This window comes from Macaca thibetana, chromosome 10 (genome assembly GCF_024542745.1).
Source record: "Macaca thibetana thibetana isolate TM-01 chromosome 10, ASM2454274v1, whole genome shotgun sequence".
In the NCBI taxonomy this organism is placed as follows: Eukaryota; Metazoa; Chordata; class Mammalia; order Primates; family Cercopithecidae; genus Macaca; species Macaca thibetana.
This window is the reverse complement of record NC_065587.1, coordinates 66,477,561-66,499,748: the sequence shown is the minus strand read 5'-3', so window position 1 is coordinate 66,499,748 and position 22,188 is coordinate 66,477,561. Positions and strand designations below refer to the sequence as shown.

Sequence of the window (22,188 nt, the reverse complement as noted above, 5' to 3'; positions counted from 1 at the left end):
AATAAGAGCCGGACGCAGTGGCTCACGCCTGTAATCCCACCACTTTGGGAGGCCGAGGCGGGCGGATCACGAGGTCAAGAGATCAAGACTATTCTAGCTAACATGGTGAAACCCCATCTCTACTAAAAATACAAAAAAAATTAGCCGGGCGTGGTGGCGGGCACCTGTAGTTCCAGCTACTCGGGAGGCTGAGGCAGGAGAATGGCGTGAACTCGGAAGGCGGAACTTGCAGTGAGCTGAGATCGTGCCACCGCACTCCAGCCTGGGAGACAGAGCGAGACTCCACCTCAAAAAAAAAATTAATAAGAATAAGAATAATTAGCTGGTCAGGGCTGGACGCCATGGTTCACAACTGTAATCCCAGTACTTTGGGAGGCCGAGGCAGGCAGATCACCTGAGGTCAGGGGTTTGAAACCAGCCTGGCCAACATGGCAAAACCTCGTCTCTACTAAAAATACAAAATTAGGCTGGGCGGAGGCCGGGTGCGGTGCTTAAGCCTGTAATCCCAGCACTTTGGGAGGCCGAGGTGGGAGGATCACTTGAGGTCAGGAGTTTGAGACCTGAGTTCGAGACCTGCCTGGCACATATGGTGAAACCCCGTCTCTACTAAAAATACAAAAATTAGCCGGGCGTGGTGGCAGTGCCGCCTGTAATCCCAGCTACTCAGGAGGCTGAGGCAGGAGAATCTCTTGAACCCAGGAGGCGAAGGTTACAGCGAGCCAAGATCACACCACTGCACTCTAGCCTGGGCAACAAGAGCAAAACTATGTCTCAAAAAAAAAGAAAAAAAAAAAAACTAGCCGGTCAGGCGCGGTGGCTCACATCTGTGATCCCAACACTTTGGTAGGCCGAGGCAGGAGGATCACCTGAGGTCAGAAGTTCAAGACCAGCACAGCCTGGCCAACATAGTGAAACCCATCTCTATGAAAAATACAACAATTAGCTGGTGTGGTGGCAGGCGTCTGTAATCCCAGCTACTGGGGAGGCTGAGGTAGGAGAATTTATTGAACCCAGGAGTTCAAGGTTCAAGGAGGCAGAGGTTGCAGTGAGCCGAGATCGCTCCATTGTACTCCAGCCTCACCGACACAGCGAGACTCTGTCTCAAAAAAAAAAAAAAAAATTAGCCAACTGTGGTGGCGTTTGTCTGTAGTCCCAGCTACTCAGGAGGCTAAGGTTGGGAAGATTGCTTGAGGCCAGGAATTTGAGGCTACATTGAGCTGTGATCACTACACTGCACTCCAATTGTTTTTTTTTTTTGAGGCAAGGTCTCACTCTGTTGCCTAGTGTGGAGTCCAGTGGCATGATCTCAGCTCACTGCAACCTCTGCCTCCTGGGTTCAAGTAATCTTCCCTGCCTCATCTTCCTGAGTAGCTGGGAGTACAGGCGCTTGCCACCACGCCTGGCTTAATTTTTGTATTTTTTAGTACAGACAGGGTTTTGTCATGTTTGCCAGACTGGTCTTGAACTCCTGACCTCAGGTGATCCACCCGCTGTGGCCTCCCAAAGTGCTGGGATTATAGGCACACACCACCATGTCTGGGTAATTTTTTTTGTATTTTTTTTGTAGAGACAGGGTGTCACCATGTTGTCCAGGCTGGTCTTGAACTCCTGACCTCAGGTGATCCACCCACCTCCGCCTCCCAAAGTGCTGGGATTACAGGTGTGAGTCACTGGGCCTGGCCAACAAAAGAGTATTTAACAGATATTTATGGGGTACCAACTCTGTCGCAGACACTGGAGATAGAATAGTGAACAAACAACAAAAAATTTTATGAAATTTGAGGTCTGTAGAAGCAGACAGACAGCAATCCAAGAATGAGGGAAGTAAATGCAAAATGGCAAATGGGAGATATACCATTAAGAGAAAGTACATGATTTTACGGACTGATTATGTAAATCCCCTTCCTCTAATTCTCCTTTGAACCAGTTTTTTCATCTCATTGGTTCACTTCTTAACTAATAAGTAAAATCATTGATATGTGTTTATTCTACTTTGCATAAGAACCTCGTGTTTTTTTAAACTGTTTGAAAAATAATAATAATAATTTATTTTTGAGACAGAGTCTCGCTCTTTCGCTAGGCTGGAGTGTAGTGGCATAGATCTCGACTTACCACAACCTCTGTCTCCCGGTTCAAGCGATTCTCCTGCCTCAGCCGCCGGAGTAGCTGGGACTAAAGGCACGCGCCACCACGCCCAGCTAATTTTTTTTTTTTTTTTTTAGTAGAGACGGGGTTTCACCTTATCGGCCATACTGGTCTTCAAACTCCTAACCTCGTGATCCTCCCAAAGTGCTAAGATTACAGGCTTGAGCCACTGCGCCCGGCCCTAATTTTTGTATTTTTAGTAGAGACAGCGTTTGGCCAGGCTAGTCTTGAAGTTCTGACCTCAGGTAATCCACCCTTCTCGGCCTCCCAAAGTGTTAGGATTATAGGCCTGAGCCACCGTGCCCGGCCTATTTTTTATTTTTATTTATTTATTTATTTTAATAGAGACGCTAGTCTCAAATTCCCGAGCTCAAGTGATTCTCCTTTCTTAGCCTCCCAAAATGCTAGGATAACAGGCGTGGGCCACCGCGCCCAGCCAACAGTTATTAATATTATGATGATGAAATTTTAGGCACTTAGAACACTTTAGGCCAAAAACACTTTGGCTCTCTCAAAGGCATGCGCAAAAGCCATCAGGCCTGTACCTGGAGAACTCAGGTGAGACGTTGCCACTCATTGTAATCCCTCCCTCTAGGACTCCGCCCCCGAGCCTGGGTCGCTACCCTGCCCGCACCGAGAAGCCTGGAGCTAGAAAGTGGGCCGTGCGCGTGACGGGCGCGCGTGACGCCGAGGGGGCAGGTCTGAGAAGCAGGCTGCGTCGGGATTCGGCGGTCGGTTCCCGCGGAAGGGGCGGGTCAGGTCAGGGGGCGGGGCTTAATGGGAGCTGGTCTTAGGGCCGGGCTTCCGCGTGCGTTGGCCTGGCGGCGAGAGCGCGCGGCGGGGGCGTGCCCGGCGGGCGGGGCGGGGCCAGTCGGGGGCGGGGCGGCGCGCGGCCTAACGGCGGCGGCGGCGGCGACAGCAGCGGTGGTAGTGTCTGGTTAGCTCGGCGGCTGCAGATCTCGCGGCGACGCCTGCGAGGGACCCCGGCCGCGGGTCGAGGCGGGCGGTGCCTGCAAGGGACCCGTGTCGCGGGTCGAGGCGGGCGGCGCGCGGTGGCGGCACTCGGCGATGGTAGGCGTCCCTGGAGCGGCCGCCTTCCAGCGTAAGTGGGGCGTGAATGCGGGCGGCCGAGGGGGGCGTGTGAGGGCCTGCGGCTCCAGAAGCGCGGTGATTCCGAGTGCCTCGGGCGCGAGGCCGGGAGTGGAAACTGAGGCCTGAAGCGGGGCGGCGGATCCAAGGTCATGCAGCGGGGCGGGCCTTCTCGGGCTCCTGAGGCCACCCCGTCGCTTCCTGCGCCGCCCGAAGAGCTCGGGGTTCACGGTGTGAGGGAAACTGGGGCCCTCGGCCTCGGAGCCTAGGCCGGGCCGGCGTCCATGGGACTTGCCTGCAGACCAGAATCATTTTGTTCTCCCGGCGCTGGGGCCGCGAAGTCCGGCTCTTGAGGGAAATACTACACCCGCCCGATGTTGAGGGTTGGAGTAGACGAGAATGGCCCCTCAGAGGGCCTGTTTGAGCGCAGGCTCAGGGGTTGGCTGCCTGGGTTTACATCCAGGCTTCCCCATTTACAGGTAGTGACCTTGGCTCTCTCTCCCAGTGCCTCAGTTCCCCCATCTGCAAAATGGGAGTGTGGAGCGGGTTCTCTCCCTCCCCCAGGGTTCTTGGGTTTCGTGAGGCCAGTAAAACGCTTGACACCGACCCTGGCGCACGCACAATTGTGAAAACTGTCATTATTGTAATCATCTTTTATTAATCTGATCCAGTGTGCACCGCACTCGGAGAAGTCCGAAATTAGGCTCCAGCCGTGTATTTAAGATTTTATTTTGTTGTCTGTTAGTCCTGTTCCATGATCTAATTGTTATTCTTACTTCCATTTAGCCATTCCAGCATTTATTTAGTGTTCCTCGATGTGTGAGATCCTTGGGGGAAAGGTGGCTTCTCTGAATAAGAACAATAAAATTTTAATTGTTTGTCATTACTGTAATTATAATAGCCAACATTTTTTTGAGCACCATTTTGCATTCTATTCACTTAATATTTATTAAATCATCTCTTATAGTAAGTTTAAAAATACCATTCCAGGCCCTGGGAATACAACAATAAACAAGATAGACTGAACTGGGGTTTTGAGTTTAGTTAGGAGAGGGGAGAGACATAGTAAATGAGGAAACAGATAAACATATTTTGCATGTTTTTTTATTGTTTAATCTTGGTGACATCCTAAGTAAGACATTATTTGAGGATGCCCATTTTGCAGAGGATGAAACTGAGTAACAGAAGGTACTCTGAGTACTAGTCTCAGAGCTGATGTCCTTAAACACGTGAAAGGGAGGTTTAAGCCTTTTTTTTTTTTTTTGCATCCATTAAATGTTGGATTGAAGATAGAAAAAGTAGATACACCCAGCTTACAGTTACTGCTTTTGATGGTTTGATCCATTCCTCATGAAATTTCCAACTAAAGAGGCAGATAGTGATTACACTTCTAGGCCTGCAAAGGTGCAGTGTCTCTGTAAAATGAAAGGACTTTTTTTTTTTTTTTTTTTTGAGACGGAATCTTGCTCTATCGCCCAGACTGGAGTGCAGGGACGTGATCTCGGCTCACTGCAACCTCCGCCTCCTGGGTTCAAGCTATTCTTCTGTCTCAGCCTCCCAAGTAGCTGGGACTACAGGCGTGAGCCACCACGCCCGTCCTAGGTATGTTTTATAACATACAAAAATAGACATTTTACAGAAGGATGAGCTAAACTAAATGAAAGTTGCAGTTCCAATATTGTCTTTCCACACCCAGTGGTGAAATTTAACAATACCTCTTGGGGTGGAGATCATTGATCTTGTAGTAGTACCTTCTCAATCCATTAGGTTTATTGCTCTGATGAAAATCTAGCTTATTTGGTAGAAGTAAAATGTAATGGCTGGGCATGGTGACTCACGCCTGTAATCCCAGCATTTGGAAGGCTGAGGTGGGCAGATTGTCTGAGGTTAGGAGTTTGAGACCAGCCTGGCCAACATGGTGAAACCCCATCTCTACTACAAATACAAAAGGAAGCTGGCTGTGGTGGCAGGGGCCTGTAGTACCAGCTACTCAGGAAGCTGAGGTAGGAGAATAGCTTGAAGCCAGGAGGCAGAGGTGGCCGTGAGCTGAGATCCCACCATTGCACTCCAGCCCGGGCAACAAGAGCAAAACTCCATCTCAAAAACAAAAAACAAAAACCCCCGGCCATGGTGGCTCATGCCTGTAATCCCAGCACTTTGGGAGGCTGAGGTAGGCGGATCACGAGGTCAGGAGTTCAAGACCAGGCTGGCCAACATTGTGAAACCCCATCTCTACTAGAAATACAAAAATTTAGCCAGGCGTGGTGGCGTGTTCCTGTAGTCCCAGCTACTTGGGAGGCTGAGGCAGGAGAATTGCTTGAAAGAAACTGCGGAGGTTGCAGTGCACCGAGATCACGCCACTGCACTCCAGCCTGGGTAACGCAGCGAGACTCTGTCTCAAAAAAAATAAAATAAAATGTAATGGTTAAAATTGAAATTCTAAACTTATCAAATTTAATTCTAGAGTTGTGTTGAGGTTAAAATCCTGGGGACCAATCCTAACAAGTTTTGAGACTTTAGGCTCATTACTTAACCTTCTTGTGCACGTCATTTTCCTCATCTGAAAAACGGAGATAAAATTTCTACCCCATTTGCAGGTTTATTATGATGCTTAATATATGTTAATATATGTAAATTACTTAAAACTGTGCTTGACACATTCTGTTCTGGTTGGCTGAGGGTATACCATCTGACTTAAGGTCTCAGTCTAGGAGGGCCCTGCACAAGTCAACAGGTAATGATAAAATGCTTTAAGTGCTTTAAGCATAAGGCCTTTGGGAAGGCAGAGGAGACATAACTAATTGTTCCTTGAGAGTCCAGGTAAGGTCCAGCTTCGGGGGTGACATTTGAACCAAGCTTTAAAGGAGAAGGGAGGCTTTTCCCAGGAGGAGGAAGGGTGAACTCTACTGGCTGAAGGTAGTTGAGGGCTTGTTGAGTAGTTCATCAGATCTGGACCTACAGGGAACCTGATTGAAACTTGTATACCTTGTTAATAGTGAATTCTGGCTGGAGTTGTTCCTGACAGGGGCCAGATGGCAAAGAAGCCTGTTCCAGAACTTTTCACAGTACCACAGGCCTTTCCTTCTCTCTGTGGCATGTACCTCATTCTGCCTTCTTAGTTATCTAAGAATATAAGCTTCTGAAATATAAACTCCTTGAGTGTTATGACAATGTTTGCATTTTTGTAATTTTATTTTGCCTAGCAAGGTAAGTGGGAAGTTCACTAGTGTTGAGAAAGGTGTATTGGACCTTCAAGAAAGTCTAAACAGTTACAGTTACAAGTGGAATGGTAAATGACCATATTTACTAGTGAAAAACTCGGTTACATTTCCCTTTCCTTATCTGGCACTTATCCATTAGGATTACAGAAGAGATCGGAAAGTGCACCAGAAAGACTTGTCTGACGTTGAGTAGGTACATTTCGTTTGCTCTTCTAGGTCTACTTTACATCCTTTCTCACCCTATCCCGTGCCCTGGGAAGCTGACTTACCTACATGGACTACATCAATGAGCTTCCTTCCCCTTTGAGGTTATGACATTTATTTTCCTGCCCCGGTCTTGTGGGTGTTGCCCTTAGCTGACTCTGTCCCTAGATTGAAGGTCACTACTCCTCTAAATGTGGTCCTCTCGGCCGGGTTTGGTGGCTCATGCCTGTAATCCCAGCACTTTGGGAGGCCGAGTTGGGCAGATCACCTGAGGTCGGTAGTTTAAGACCAGCCTGACCAAATTGGAGAAACCACGTCTCTACTAAAAATACAAAATTAGCTGGGCATGGTGGCGCATGCCTGTAGTCCCAGCTACTCAGGAGGCTGAGGCAGGAGAATTGCTTGAACCTGGGAGGCGGAGGTTACGGTGAGCAGATTTTGCGCCATTGCACTCCAGCCTGGGTGACAAGAGCGAAACCCTGTCTCCAAAAAAAAAAAAAGAATGTGGTCCTCTGTATGTGACGCTGTCCATGTAGGTTTGGAAAGTTTTTGTTCCCTTTGTTCGTTGGGCCTAGAGATCTAGAGATGCTCTCATTAGTCCCAGGGTATTACAGCTATCCCTTGTGATTATCTTGAACCCTGCTCACATATTTTTCTAGTTCCATTATAAAACCCTCCTTGAATTAACCTTACTGGAGTATGCCATGTTTCCTGCTGGGACCATGACTGTGTTTGAAGCGTGTATGTATGTGTGTATGTTTGTGTGTGTGTGTATATATATATATATATTTTTTTTTTTTTTGGAGACAGGGTTTCACTCTTGTTGCTAGGCTGGAGTGCAGTGGTGTGATCTGGGCTCACTACAAACTCTGCCTCACAGGTTCAAGCGATTCTCCTGCCTTAGCCTCCTGAGTAGCTGGGCTACAGGCGTATGCCACCATGCCCAGCTAATTTTTGTATTTTTAGTAGACATGGGGTTTCACCATGTTGGCCAGGCTGGTCTCGATCACTTGACCTCGTGATCTGTCCACCTTGGCCTCCCAAAGTGCTGGGATTACAGGCGTGAACTACCACACCCAGCTTATTTTTATTTTTTTATAGAGACAGGATCTTGCTGTATTTCCCATGCTGGTCTCTAATTACTGGGTTCCAACGATTCTTCTGCCTTGGCCTTCCAAAATGCTGGGATTGCAGACGTGAGCCATTGAGTCCAGTCCTTTTTTGACTTTTGAGTAAGTTTATCCTAGTTTGGAACCAGTTAGTTTTCTTTTTATCTTATTGTAGTTTTAAAATTTTTGTTTATATATTAATTTTGAGACCAGGTTATGAGACCAACTTTTGCATTTTTGGTAGAGGCAGGGTTTCTTCATGTTGCCCAGGCTGGTCTAGAACTCCTGGGCTCAAGTGATCCACGTGCCTCGGCCTCCCAGCATGCTGGGATTATAGGCATGAGCCACCGCGCCTGGCCTAGTTAACTTTCTTTTTTTTTTTTTTTGAGATGGAGTTTTCCTTTTGTTTCCCAGGCTGGAGTGCAGTGGCGCAATCTCTGCAACCGCCGCCTCCCAGGTTCTAGAGATTCTCCTGCCTCAGCTTCCCAAGTCGCTGGGTTTACAGGTGTGTGCCACCACGCCTGGCTAATTTTTGAAGTGTTTTTTTTTTTTTTTTTTGAGACAGAGTTTCGCTTTATCGCCCAAGCTGGAGTGCAGTGGCATGATCTAGGCTCACTGCAAGCTCCGCTTCCTGGGGTCATGCCATTCTCCTGACTCAGCCTCTTCCAAGTAGCTGGGACTACAGGCACCCGCCATCACGCCCAGCTAATTTTTTGTATTTTTAGTAGAGACAGGGTTTCACTGTGGTCTCGGTCTCCTGACCTTGTGATCTGCCTGCCTCAGCCTCCCAAAGCTAGGATTACAAGTGTGAGCCACTGCGCCCGGCCTAATTTTTGTATTTTTAGTGGAGATGGGATTTCACCGTGTTGGCCAGTCTGGTCTCGAACTCCTGACCTCAGGTGATCCACCTTCCTCGGCCTCCCAAAGTGCTGGGAGTACAGGCGTGAGCCACCGCGCCCACCCCGGCCTAGTTTTCTTATATACAGATTCAGACAGCAGAGAGGTCGGCAGTGATGGTGGTGCCACTCAGCTGTAGTCCCAGTTACTCAGAAGGCTGAGGTGGGAGGATCACTTGAGCCCAAGTAGTGGAAGCTGCAGTGATAGTGCCACTGCACTCCAGCCTGGGTGACAGAGAGAGACCCTGTCTCAAAATAATAAAAAATAATGATGGCCAGGCGCAGTGGCTCACACCTGTAACCCCAGCACTTTGGGAGGCCAAGGCGGGTGGATCACCTCAGGTCAGGAGTTCGAGGCCAGCCTGGCCAACATGGCAAAACCTCGTCTCTTCTAAAAATACAAAAATTAGCCAGGTGTGGTGGCGGGTGCCTATCATCCCAGCTACTCAGGAGGCTGAGGCAGGAGAATCGCTTGAACCCAGGGGGCGGAAAGTTACAGTGAGCTGAGATCACGCCACTTCATTCCAGCCTGGGCAAAAGAGTGAAATTCCGTCTAGAAAGAAAAAATAATAATAAGCAGATAAGCAGAGAGATTGACTTTAAGCTTGTTCTCAAGTGTTAAATGTTGTATAGGTTATGTGAGTCTAGACTTTTAGGCAGGAAGAATGATTTAAATGATAGTGCTTAATGAATGAGTGCAGCACTGAGATCAAGGTGAGTTAATTCACTAAGTTCACACCTCTTCCAGGGTAATGAAAATAGGAGGAAGAGGTGGGGAAGTAAGGTTTCTCACCTGCCAGTTTTGTTCTCATTCCTTAGTTTTAGAGTATTGTTTTGAATCTCATAGAAAGTGACCATTCTTTTGTAAAGATTTACTTCAAATTCCTGAAAGCTTGGAGGCTAATGAGGAAGAATCACTCTAGTTATTGTTTACGCTTTGGTAAGATTACCAAGGAAGGGATCTCATAATGCTGTACTAATAGTTTACATGTGTGACATGGACTAGTGTTTGTACATGTGACAGACCCTGTTTCTGGATTTTATTAAGGCTGGTTAAGTAGCTTTTTGCTTCTGTCTCTGGTTTCTGTCTCTGGCCCCTTGAGGGCCCTGAGGCTATCTGAAATTTTAGGGGCTGGGGTACCATAACTTGAACTTTTGAAATGAGTCAATAAGCAGATATGTCAGCTGAGTATGACTTTAAGTATAGTTGAATTCTTTTAGGAAAAAGTCTTAGCTAGATTTTCTGCTGGGCATTTTTTATGTATATCAATCATCTCATTTAATTATAGATCAAACTTAGAAGAGAGTATCTCTGTTTTATTGATAAATCCTGGGCGACAGAGCGAGACTCCATCTCAGAAAAAAAATAAAAATGAAAAAGAAATAAGAGAGAATTTAATTGTCCAAGATCACAGAGTTAATAAGTAGTAGATTCACTCTTCCTAACTAGTTTAATCTTGGTGTCAAGTTCATTCATTATACATTGAGTGTCCAAAAACCCTTTTTTTTTTTTTTTTTGAGACAGTCTCTGTTTCCCAGGCTGAGTACAGTGGTGTGATCTCTGCTTACTGAAACCTCCACCTCCCGGGTTCAAGCAGTTCTCTGCCTCAGCCTCTCGAGCAACTGGGACTATAGGCGCCCGCCACCATGCCTGGCTAATTTTTGCATTTTTAGTAAAGATGGGGTTTCACCATCTTGGCCAGGCTGGTCTTGAACTCCTGACCTTGTGATCTACCTGCCTCTGCCTCCCAAAGTGCTGGGATTACAGGCGTGAGCCACCACACCCAGTTAAAAACCCACTTTTTTTTAAACCCTCTATCTCATGGCTTCTTTTTGCTAGACTAGGGGTTTTTAGACATGTGTTCTAGAGGAGCCCAGAGCTTCCTGAAGATAATTGATTTCCCATAATCTTTCTTCAACTTTCTTTCCTTAACAACTCTTTTTTTTTTTTTTTTTGAGACGGAGTCTTGCTCTGTCACCCAGGCTGGAGTGCAGTGGCCGGATCTCAGCTCACTGCAAGCTCCTTCTCTCGGGTTCACGCCATTCTCCTGCCTCAGCCTCCCGAGTAGCTGGGACTACAGGCACCCGCCACTTCGCCCGGCTAGTTTTTTGTATTTTTTAGTAGAGACGGGGTTTCACCGTATTAGCCAGGATGGTCTCGATCTCCTGACCTCATGATCCGCCCGTCTCGGCCTCCCAAAGTGCTGGGATTACAGGCTTGAGCCACCGCGCCCGGCCACAACTCTTATTTTAAAAAAGTCCAGGTTGGGTGCGATGGCTCACGTCTGTAATTCAAGCACTTTGGGAGGCTGAGGATGGCGGATCAGCTGAGGTCGGGAGCTCGAGACCAGCCTGACCAACATGGAGAAACCCTGTCTCTAATAAAAATACAAAATTCTGGCCGGGCGCGGTGGCTCAAGCCTGTAATCCCAGCACTTTGGGAGGCCGAGACGGGTGGATCACGAGGTCAGGAGATCGAGACCATCCTGGCTAACACGGAGAAACCCCGTCTCTACTAAAAAATACAAAAAACTAGCCGGGCGAGGTGGTGGGCGCCTGTAGTCCCAGCTCCTCGGGAGGCTGAGGCAGGAGAATGGCGTAAACCCGGGAGGCGGAGCTTGCAGTGAGCTGAGATCCGGCCACTGCACTCCAGTCCGGCACTCCAGCCCGGGCGACAGAGCGAGACTCTGTCAAAAAAATAAATAAATAAATAAAAAATAAAAATAAAAATACAAAATTAGCCAGCTATGGTGGCGCATGCGTGTAATCCCAGCTACTTGGGAGGCTGAGGTGGGAGAATCACTTGAACCTGGGAGGCAGAGGTTATAGTGAGCCAAGATCGTGCCACTACACTCCAGCCTGGGCGATAGAGCAAGACTCTGTCTCAAAGAAAGTCCAAATAAGTGGGATATGATTTAAAGACAGCTATACGAGACCTTGTTCAGGGGTATCCTAAGTTGGCCTTAGAGATGAATTAAAAAAGGCAACAGAAACTCTCAGCAGTCTTAAACAATTCATCCCATATGTTTCCTGATCTTAGCAGTGAAGCAGATGATGGCAGTGAACATCAAAAGCCCAAGAAATGTCCATGCTAATTTTGCATGGCTCGATGAGGAGCTGTCAAATATGGATCATCAAATATAGTATAGACTATGCAATGAAGCTTTACTTTGCAATGTGGCTCTTTAAGATTTGATTTTACCCTCCTATTTTGTGTTGTAATTAAATGCAGAAATCGAAATACAAATTCAGAACAACCCAGAGCTTGGTTTCCTTCTGTCTGAATTTATAGCTTTGGAGTTGGCTAGACCTTTCAATCAAATTAGCTGATGGTGACAAATATGTAATCTGACCTCTGTAGCAGCTCCAGTGAAATGTTAATATCAGGCATAGCACAGCTGCCTTGATACACTACTTTGACCTTTTCCTCTCTTAAAATGTTTCCCTTATTTCTTTGTTAATTTAGCCATCTCCATGCAGAGGTCATGCCTGCTTTTAATTTTTCAAAGCCACATGAGAACAGACTTTTAAACAACACAGATTTATTCATTTTGGCCTTATATCCGTAGAGCTAAACTATCTTTATGTCTGGGACTAAAGGTAGAAGTAGCTGAGATGAGGGAAATTCAGAATGGTGAGGGAAAAGTACCGGGAGAGGTGATGGTTTTAGCTCTTGCATTCCCCAGCCAATTGCTTAAATTAAGCTCCCCATTAATTTTCCCTTGTTAAGTTGGTCTGGCTAAGTAATTGAAGCTATATTCTTAGCCCTTCTTTTTTTTTGAGACGGAGTCTCACTCTGTCACCAGGCTGGAGTGCAGTGGTGTGATCTCGGCTCACTACAACCTCCGCCTCCCTGGTTTAAGTGATTCTCCTCCTGCAGCCTCCTCAGTACCTGGGATTACAGACATGTGCCACCACACTCAGCTAATTTTTGTATTTTTAGTAGAGACGGGTTTCACTGTGTTGGCCAGGATGGTCTTGATTTCCTGACCTTGTGATGTGCCTGCCTCAGCTTCCCAAAGTGTTTGAATTACAGGCGTGAGCCACTGCGGCCGGCCAGCCCTTAAATATATGACATCTATAAATATAATACTACAAGGTGCTTTAGAAAAACAAACATATTCAAGGATCCTTCTGCCTCAGCCTCCCAAGTAGATGGGACCAGAGGTACGTGCCACCATGCTCTACTAAACATAAAGTTTTTTTTGTTTGTTTGTTTGGTTTTTGTTTTTGTTTTTTTTTTGAGACGGAGTCTCGCTCTGTCACCCAGGCTGTAGTGCAGTGGCACTGTCTCGGCTCACTGCAACCTCCACCTCCCAGATTAAAGTTATTCTCCTGCCTCAGCCTCCCAAGTAGCTGGGACTACAGGCGCGCGCTACCGCGCCCGGCTAATTTTTTGTATTTTAGTAAAGATGGGGTTTCACCATGTTAGCCAGGACGGTCTCGATCTCCTGACCTCGTGATCTGCCCGCCTCAGCCTCCCAAAGTGCTGGGATTATAGGTGTGAGCCACCGCGCCCGGCCTGTTTGGTTTTTTTTTTTGAGACGGAGTTTCACTCTGTCACCCAGGCTGGAGTACAGTGGCACAATCACAGTTCACTGCAACCTCTGCCTCTCAGGTTCAAGCGATTCTATTGCTGCAGCCTCCCTAGTAGCTCGGATTACAGGCATGTACCACCACACCCGGCTAATTTTTAGTATTTTTAGTAGAGATGGGGTTTCACCATGTTGGCCAGGCTGGTCTGGAACTCCTGACCTCAGGTGATTTGCCTGCGTCAGCCTCACAAAGTGCTGGGATTACAGTCATGAGCCACTGTGCCTGACCTAATTATAAAATTTTATTTAATTTTTTATTTTGTAGAGATGGGTCTCACTTTGTTGCCCAGGCTGATCTCAAACTCCTGGGCTCAAGTTATTCTCCTACCTCAAGCTCCAAAAGTACTGGGATCACAGGCGGGAGCCACCTTATGAGGCAGTAGCTGGGATTATAGACACATGTCAGCTAATTTTTGTTGTTGTTTCTATCAATCCTTCCTTACTTATTAGTTAATATTCTTCTGCAGAACATTTTCTTATCTTTATATATATTAATATGGATTTATGGATTCTTATTTTAATAATCTGTTACTGTCATTATTTGTTGTGTTCACATTGTTCAGATTTGGCCAGTGAGATCCCCTTCAAGCTGGCTTTTGTGTCGTTTTGACACGTTCCCACATTTTTTAACTGCTTTTTTTGACACACAAAAAAGGTGTTATAGGCTTAGCTTTTGCTCTTCTTACCTTCTTCTTGGAATCGGCCATTTCTCCAAACTGTTTCTCTCCTAATTCCTTTCAGTGGAGAAAATTATTTAGAAATCAAAATTTGGGTGCTGTGTGTGCTCATTGCTATTGGAGTATTGTTTTTTAGAACCTCTTAATGGACAGAGCTAGGAAATACATACACACACGTACATATACACACATATCAAAATATATATATCTAAATTTCTTTCTTTTTTTTTTTTTTTGAGACGGAGTCTCGCTCTGTCACCCAGGCTGGAGTGCAGTGGCTTGATCTCGGCTCACTGCAACATCCACCTCCTGGGTTTAAGCGATTCTCCTGCCTCAGCCTCCCGAATAGCTGGGACTTGAGGCGCCTGCCACCACGTCTGGCTAATTTTTGTGTTTTTAGTAGAGACGGAGTTTAGCCACATTGGCCAGGCTGGTCTTGAACCCCTGACCTCGTGATCCGCCTTCCTCGGCCTCCCAAAGTGCTGGGATTACAGGCGTGAGCCACCGCATCTGGCCATTTTGTATGTATTTTTAGGAAAAAAATTATTGTATAAAACTAGATACAGTGAAAAATATTCATTTTGTATGATTTATTTATTTATCTCTTTTTCTTGATGCTTCTGTCTTGGCAGAGTCTCACAATAACTTGAAATTCTTTTTAAATTTTTTGTTTGTGACAGGGTCTTACTATGTTGCCCAGGCTGGTCTCGAACTCCTGGCCCAAGCGAACCTCCTGCCTCGATCTTGCAAAGTACTGGGATTCAGGCATATGCCACTGTGAGTGGCTGAGTGTAATTTATATACAATCAAATTTACTTTTTTTTTTTTTTTGTCACTGGGTAGAGAAAAAAACTTGCTCTTTCTCAGGGCATAGTTCTATTAGTTTTATATTATTAGTATGCAGTTGTGATAATCAATCCAGAGAGAGATAATTTTCATTCTTTCCATAAGTTTTCTCACACCTCTTCTTACCTAGTCCTTGGAAGCTACTAGTTTATACTGGATTTTGTCACTCATAGTTTTTTGGGGGTTTTTGTTTGCTTGTTTCTCTACTTTTTCTTTTCTGTAATGTCATATACATAGAATCATACAGTATGTAACCTTTGTGTCTGATGTGTTTCACTTACCATAATGCTTTTGAGATTGATCCACGTTGTGTCATGTATCTGTAGTTTATTCCTTTTTATTGCTGAGTCACATTATGTTATGGACATTTGAATTTTTTCCCATTTTGATGATTATGAATAAAGCTTTAAATATTCATACACAGTTCTGCATGTGGACATATGTTTTTATCTCTCTTGGATAAATACCTAGGCATGGGATTGCTGGGTTCTATGGTAATTTCATATTTAACTTTTTTTTTTTTTTTAAGATGGAGTCTTGCTCTGTCACTTAGGCTGGAATGCAGTGGCATGGCTCACAGCAACCTCTGCCTCCTGAGCAAATTCTCCTGCCTCAGCCTACTGAGTAGCTGGGATTACAGGTGTGCACCACCACCTGTGGCTAATTTTTGTATTTTTAGTAGAGATGGGGTTTCACCATATTGGTCAGACTGGTCTCGAACTCCTGACCTCAGGTGATCCACCCACCTTGGCCTCCAAAAGTGCTGGGATTAACGGTGTGAGCCACCACGCCCGACCTATACTTAACTTTTTTAGAAACTGCCAAAGTGTTTTCCAAAATGGCTATACCATATCATTTTGCATTTCCACCAGTAATGTATGACAGTTTCACTTTCTTGTTGGTTATTTTTGTTTTGTTTCAGAATTAATTATTAAGGAAGCACTGTATCTGGGCGAAATCAACTTTGGTCATCTCATTTCTGCAATGAAAGGAATACTCTCTGTTACTTGCTTTAGAAGAATGTAGGGTCCCTTGCTATTTATACTCTGTTGGGGTTAGTGCAGTTCTTATTTACACATCATTTGCAGAAATGATAGTAACTACCGTTTGTGTATCAGAACAATTTTCACGTATCTAATTTTTTTTTTTTTTTTTGAGACAGAGTCTTGCTCAGTCGCCCAGGCTAGAGTGCGGTGGCGCCATCTCGGCTCACTGCAAGCTCCGCCTCCTGGGTTCACGCCATTCTTCTGCCTCAGCCTCCCGAGTAGCTGGGACTACAGGCTCCTGCCACTATGCCTGGCTAATTTTTTTGTATTTTTAGTAGAGAGGGGGTTTCACCATATTAGCCAGAATGGTCTCGATCTCCTGACCTCGTGATCCGCCTGTCTCGGCCTCCCAAAGTGCTGGGATTACAGGCGGAAGCCACCGCGCCCGGCCCACATATCTAATTTTTATAGCAATTAAGTAAGGTATCTAGTAGTGTCTTCATCCTCTTAACTTGTATAAGGAGATTGGTTCCAGTAATCAGGTGATTTACTCTCTGTCACACGGCTAGAATGTGAGAGTATGGCTTTTTGGATTTGGAGCTGTGAGGGGACATTCTGTCTCTGTTTTAAGTAGAGGTGTAATAGAGGAAGATATGGGTGTCATTCTAATCGTTTCTTTTATATCCAATTCATAAGCAGTGCAGTCTTGAACAATTCATATTTGGATTTTGAGTTAATTTCATCTTTTGTGAAATGGGATAGCCATCCCTCACCTGTGTACTTGAAAAGGTGAGAATCAGTTGAGGGACTGTTTTTTTTTTTTTTTTTTTTTTTGAGACGGAGTCTCGCTCTGTCACCCAGGCTGGAGTGCAGTGGCCGGATCTCAGCTCACTGCAAGCTCTCCCGGGTTCATGCCATTCTCCTGCCTCAGCCTCCCAAGTAGCTGGGACTACAGGCGCCCGCCACCTCGCCCGGCTAGTTTTTTGTATTTTTTAGTAGAGACGGTGTTTCACCGTGTTAGCCAGGATGGTCTCGATCTCCTGACCTCGTGATCCGCCCGTCTCGGCCTCCCAAAGTGCTGGGATTACAGGCTTGAGCCACCGCGCCCGGCCAATTGAGGGACTGTTAAAGGATGTTTTGAACACTGTATGTTACCTCATAATTAATTTTATAGTACTCTCCATTTGTAGTGGTTTCCATAGTTGTTTATGGGAACAAGTTTGCAGAAAAAAAAAGGTTGAATAGAAATAGAAGGGGTTAGGCCGGGCGCGGTGGCTCAAGCCTGTAATCCCAGCACTTTGGGAGGCCGAGACGGGTGGATCACGAGGTCAGGAGATCGAGACCATCCTGGCTAACACGGTGAAACCCCGTCTCTACTAAAAAATACAAAAAACTAGCCGGGCGAGGTGGCGGGCGCCTATAGTCCCAGCTACTCGGGAGGCTGAGGCAGGAGAATGGCGTGAACCCGGGAGGCGGAGCTTGCAGTGAGCTGAGATCCGGCCACTGCACTCCAGCCTGGGCGACAGAGCGAGACTCCGTCTCAAAAAAAAAAAAAAAAAAGAAATAGAAGGGGTTGGCCAGGCACCGTGGCTCACGCCTGTAATCCCAGCACTTTGGGAGGCCGAGGTGGGCAAATCACCTGAGGTCAGGAGTTCGAGACTAGCCTCAACATGGAGAAACCCTGTCTCTACTAAAAATACAAAACTAGCCAGGCGTGGTGGTGCATGCTTGTAATCCCAGCTACTCGGGAGACTGAGGCAGGAGAAATTGCTTGAACCTGGGAGATGGAGGTTGGGGTGAGCCAAGATTGCGCCATTGCACTCTAGTCTGGGCAACAAGAGCGAAACTCTGTCTCAAAAAAAAAAAAAAAAAAAAAGAAAGAAATGGAAGAGGTCGGGTGTGGTGGCTTAGGTTTGTAATCCCAACACTTCGGGAGGCTGAGGCGCATGGATCACTTGAGATCAGGAGTTCAAGACCAGCCTGGCCAGCATGGGGAAACCCTGTCTCTACTATAACTATGAAAATTAGCCGGCCGGGTGCGGTGGCTCAAGCCTGTAATCCCAGCACTTTGGGAGGCCGAGACGGGCGGATCACGAGGTCAGGAGATCGAGACCATCCTGGCTAACACGGTGAAACCTCGTCTCTACTAAAAAATACAAAAAACTAGCCGGGCGAGGTGGCGGGCGCCTGTAGTCCCAGCTACTCCAGAGGCTGAGGCAGGAGAATGGCGTGAACCCGGGAGGCGGAGCTTGCAGTGAGCCGAGATCCGGCCACTGCGCTCCAGCCTGGGCGGCAGAGCGAGACTCCGTCTCAAAAAAAAAAAAAAAAAAAAAAAAAGAAAATTAGCCAGACTGGCCGGGCGCAGTGGCTCACGCCTGTAATCCCAGCACTTTGGGAGGCCGAGGCCGGCGGATCACGAGGTCAGGAGATTGAGACCATTATGGCTAAAATAGTGAAATCCCGTCTCTACTAAAACTACAAAAAATTAGCTGGGCATGGTGGCAGGTGCCTGTAGTCCCAGCTACTTGGGAGGCTGAGGCAGGAGAATGGTGTGAACCCGGGAGGTGGAGCTTGCAGTGAGCTGAGATGCGCCACTGCACTCCAGCCTGGGTGACAGAGTGAGACTCCGTCTCAAAAAAAGAAAAAAAAAAAAAAGAAAATTAGCCAGACTGGTTGCATATGCCTGTAATCCTAGCTACTAGGGAGGCTAAGGCAGGAGAATTGCTTGAACCCAGAAGGTGGAGGTTGTGGTGAGCTGAAATTGCATCACTGCGCTCCAACCTAGGGGACAAAGTGAGACTGTCTCAAAAAAAAAAAAAAAAAAAAAAGCCGGGCGCGGTGGCTCAAGCCTGTAATCCCAGCACTTTGGGAGGCCGAGGCGGGCGGATCACAAGGTCAGGAGATCGAGACCACAGTGAAACCCCGTCTCTACCAAAAATACAAAAAATTAGCCGGGCGCGGTGGCGGGCGCCTGTAGTCCCAGCTACTCAGGAGGCTGAGGCAGGAGAATGGCGGGAACCCGGGAGGCGGAGCTTGTAGTGAGCCGAGATCGCGCCACTGCACTCCAGCCTGGGCAACAGCGTGAGACTCCGTCTCAAAAAAAAAAAAAAGGAAAGAAAGAAATAGAAGGGGCTGTGGTGGCTCAAGCCTATAATCCCAGCATTTGTAGAGGCCAAGGTGGGAAAATTGCTTGAGTCCAGGAGTTTGAGACCATGCTGGGCCAACACAGACCCTGTCTCTACAAGATAATAATAATAGTAATAATAATATAAATTAATACAAAAAAGAAGAGAAACAATTTAATACAAGAGCTGAATAGCAAAATGGCCAGTGCTACTGCAGTACACACAGAGACACAGGATCCCTCTTTTCTCTTTTCTTTTTTTTTTTTTTTTTTTGAGACAGTCTCATTGTCGCCCAGACTGGAGTGCAATGGCGTGATCTCGGCTCACTGCATCCTCTACCTCCCGGGTTCAAGTGATTCTCCTACCTCAGCCTCCCACGTAGCTGGGATTACAGATGCATGCCACCATGCCCAGCTAATTTTTGTATTTTTTAGTTGAGACTGGGTTTCACCATGTTGGCCAGGCTGGTCTCGAACTCCTGACCTCAGGTGATCCACCTCGGCCTTCCAAAGTGCAGGGATTACAGGCGTGGGCCACTGCACCTGGCCAGGGCCCCTCTTTTTTCATATTTACTTTGTTTTATGTGAGTGATACATGAACACATTGAAAAAAATTAATGCAGATAAAATAAAAATCCCCTTCCTACGCTAAGAGAAACCATTCATTAACAATTGTGTTGTGGAGCTGTTAGATGCAGGGATTGCACTAAGTGCCATAGGCCTGCCAAGGTATGTAAGATTCAGTCCCTGTCCTCAATGATTTTCCAGTTTTCCTTCTGTGCCCTAACAGCTTGTTGATAGCTCTTGTAATAAAACTTTTAAACAGATGTTTTAAGTTTAGATAGTGATTAACCATCTTTTCCTCTTGTAGTTGATGCCATTGAGTGAGAGTTCTGTTGGGAAATAGTGAAACAAGGATTCTGATTCAATCAATGGAGGCAGGGAATTTCTGAGGAAGGAGATGGGATGCCATCCATGCCTCAGAGCCACTGAGCACTTAGCTGCAGCTGTGGACAGCAATGCTTGGCTGGCTGTGAGTTTTCTGTAGGTCTCTAAATAGTTCATGCTAATTTTGTGGATGTTGGACTCTGAGGAATGATGTGGTCGATGGGGAGAATGTCCATAAAAACTGTTAACTAGTAAGTAGCCATTTGGAGTACTAAAATCAATTTCTGATTATGTGAATGTCCCTTTTTTGTGGATTATTTTAGCTTACTTGCCAGTTGAGTTTCTTGGTGTTATACCCTGTTAGTTAAATTCAATATTTCATTTATTTAAGGGCCTGATATTTGTATTCTATTAGAAGGACAAACAGCTGATTATACTAGAAGGTGGGCTGTAATGAATTCTCATTACGGTGACTAAAATTTATTGATTTTCCTTTTTTTTTTTTTTGTGACGGAGTCTTGCTCTGTAGCCCAGGCTGGAGTGCAGTGGCCGGATCTCAGCTCACTGCAAGCTCCGCCTCCCGGGTTTACGCCATTCTCCTGCCTCAGCCTCCCGAGTAGCTGGGACTACAGGCGCCCGCCACCTTGCCCGGCTAGTTTTTTGTATTTTTAGTAGAGACGGGGTTTCACCTTGTTAGCCAGGATGGTCTCGATCTCCTGACCTCGTGATCCGCCCATCTCGGCCTCCCAAAGTGCTGGGATTACAGGCTTGAGCCACCGTGCCCGGCAAATTTATTGATTATCTAGGATATTCTTGATTTCAAATATTTACTTTGACAAACATTTATTGAATTCCTTGTATCAGATCCTGGGGGACATAAAGAGAGTTCTAAGGTCCTGGAGGACTATGTAGTCCAGTAAGGGAGATAGATTGATAGCTTCAGTACCAAATGCTAAGCAGTGTTAATGGCAAGTAACATCCCACCAAGGATGGGCATCTGACCTATGTGTAAGTATGCATGTGTGGCTGTGTTTCAAAAAAGGCTTCTTAGAGAAAAAGATATCTGTTTTGAGCCAATCTGTTTTTCCTAACAACTTAAAAAAATAATTTTTGGACTGGCTGTGTATTTACCTAATTTAACATTTGAAATGAACAAATAATATTTATTGAAGTTTCTCTCACCTCTGTGCCAGCCAGTCTTTTCCCCTTCCTGGAAGCAACTACAATTACCATTTTTTTCTGGACCCTTTCGATACATTCCTGTAGGCCATATAATGTCAGTACATAAAGAACTTCCTCAGTTTGCATTGTATTTCATTGTATGAATGCACCATATTTTTCCCCCTACTGCTGATGTACATTTACCTTTCAATCCTTTGCTATTGCAAACAATGCTGCATAACCTTGTAGAAATTGTCTTTTCATAGATCTGTGGAATAAATTCCTAGAAGTACAATTGCTATGGTTAAGGGGTTTGCATATTTGTGTAATTTTGGTAGATGTTGCCAGAATACCCTCTGGAGAGGTATATCAGCTTTTGTACTCCTATCAGCAAAGTGTGACCCAAGTGAAGAATGGGTAGGAGATGGGTGAAGTTGAGGTTGGGTCAGGTTTTTGAGTATGAGGGGGACTAAAAGTAGTTATGTATTATTGAAGTGTGAAGTGCTAGGTAAAGAGTAGCAGGAGATGAGAGTAGGAAGGAGACAGGGGCCAGGTCCCTTTGCCTTTGTGTTGTTTTTGTTTGTTTGATAGCCTCTCACACTGTCGCCCAGGCTGGAGTGGCGCAATCTCAGCCCACTGCAACCTCCGCCTCCTGGGTTCAAGCAATTCTCCTGCGTCAGCCTCCCGAGTACAGGCATGCGCCACCACACCTGGCTAATTTTTGTGTTTTTGGTAGAGACGGAATTTCACCATGTTGCTCAGGCTGGTGTTGAACTCCTGGGCTCAAGTGATCCACCCACTTTGGCCTCCCAAAGTGCTGGGACTACAGGTGTGAGCCACTGCGCCCTGGCCGCCTTTGTTTTTATACTTGGATTTTTTTTTTTTTTTTTAGCTTTTAAGTTGAGGGCTACATGTGCAGATTTGTTACATAGGTAAACTTGTGTCATGGGGGTTTGTTGTACAGATTATTTCCTCACCCAGGTATTAGCCTAGTTCCTGTTAGTTATTTTTCCTGATCCTCTCCCTCCTCCCACCCTCCACCTTCCCATAGGCTCCGCTCTGGTGTGTTTTGTTCCCCTCTTATATGTCTATGTATTCTCATCATTTAGCTCCTACTTGTAAGTGAAAACATGCAGTACTTGCTTTTCTTTTCCCATGTTAGTTTGCTGAGGATAATGGCCTCCAGCTCCATCCATGTCCCTGCTGCAAAGGACGTGATCTTTTTCTTTTTTATGGCTGCATTTATA

The 22,188-nt window shown here is 46.1% G+C and overlaps 1 protein-coding gene across 3 annotated transcripts in view; it reads left to right on the top strand.

Moving 5' to 3' along the window:
* Positions 1–3,024: 3,024 nt before the first annotated feature.
* The window catches only part of CBFA2T2 (CBFA2/RUNX1 partner transcriptional co-repressor 2), a 165,229-nt gene continuing 146,065 nt past the window's right edge, over positions 3,025–22,188 (top strand). For all 3 annotated transcript variants that reach the window (XM_050807101.1, XM_050807103.1, XM_050807104.1), the window contains exon 1: positions 3,025–3,247. In XM_050807101.1, the coding sequence (XP_050663058.1) occupies positions 3,214–3,247 (34 nt within the window). In that variant the 5' untranslated portion in view covers positions 3,025–3,213. The remainder of the gene's footprint in view (positions 3,248–22,188) is intronic.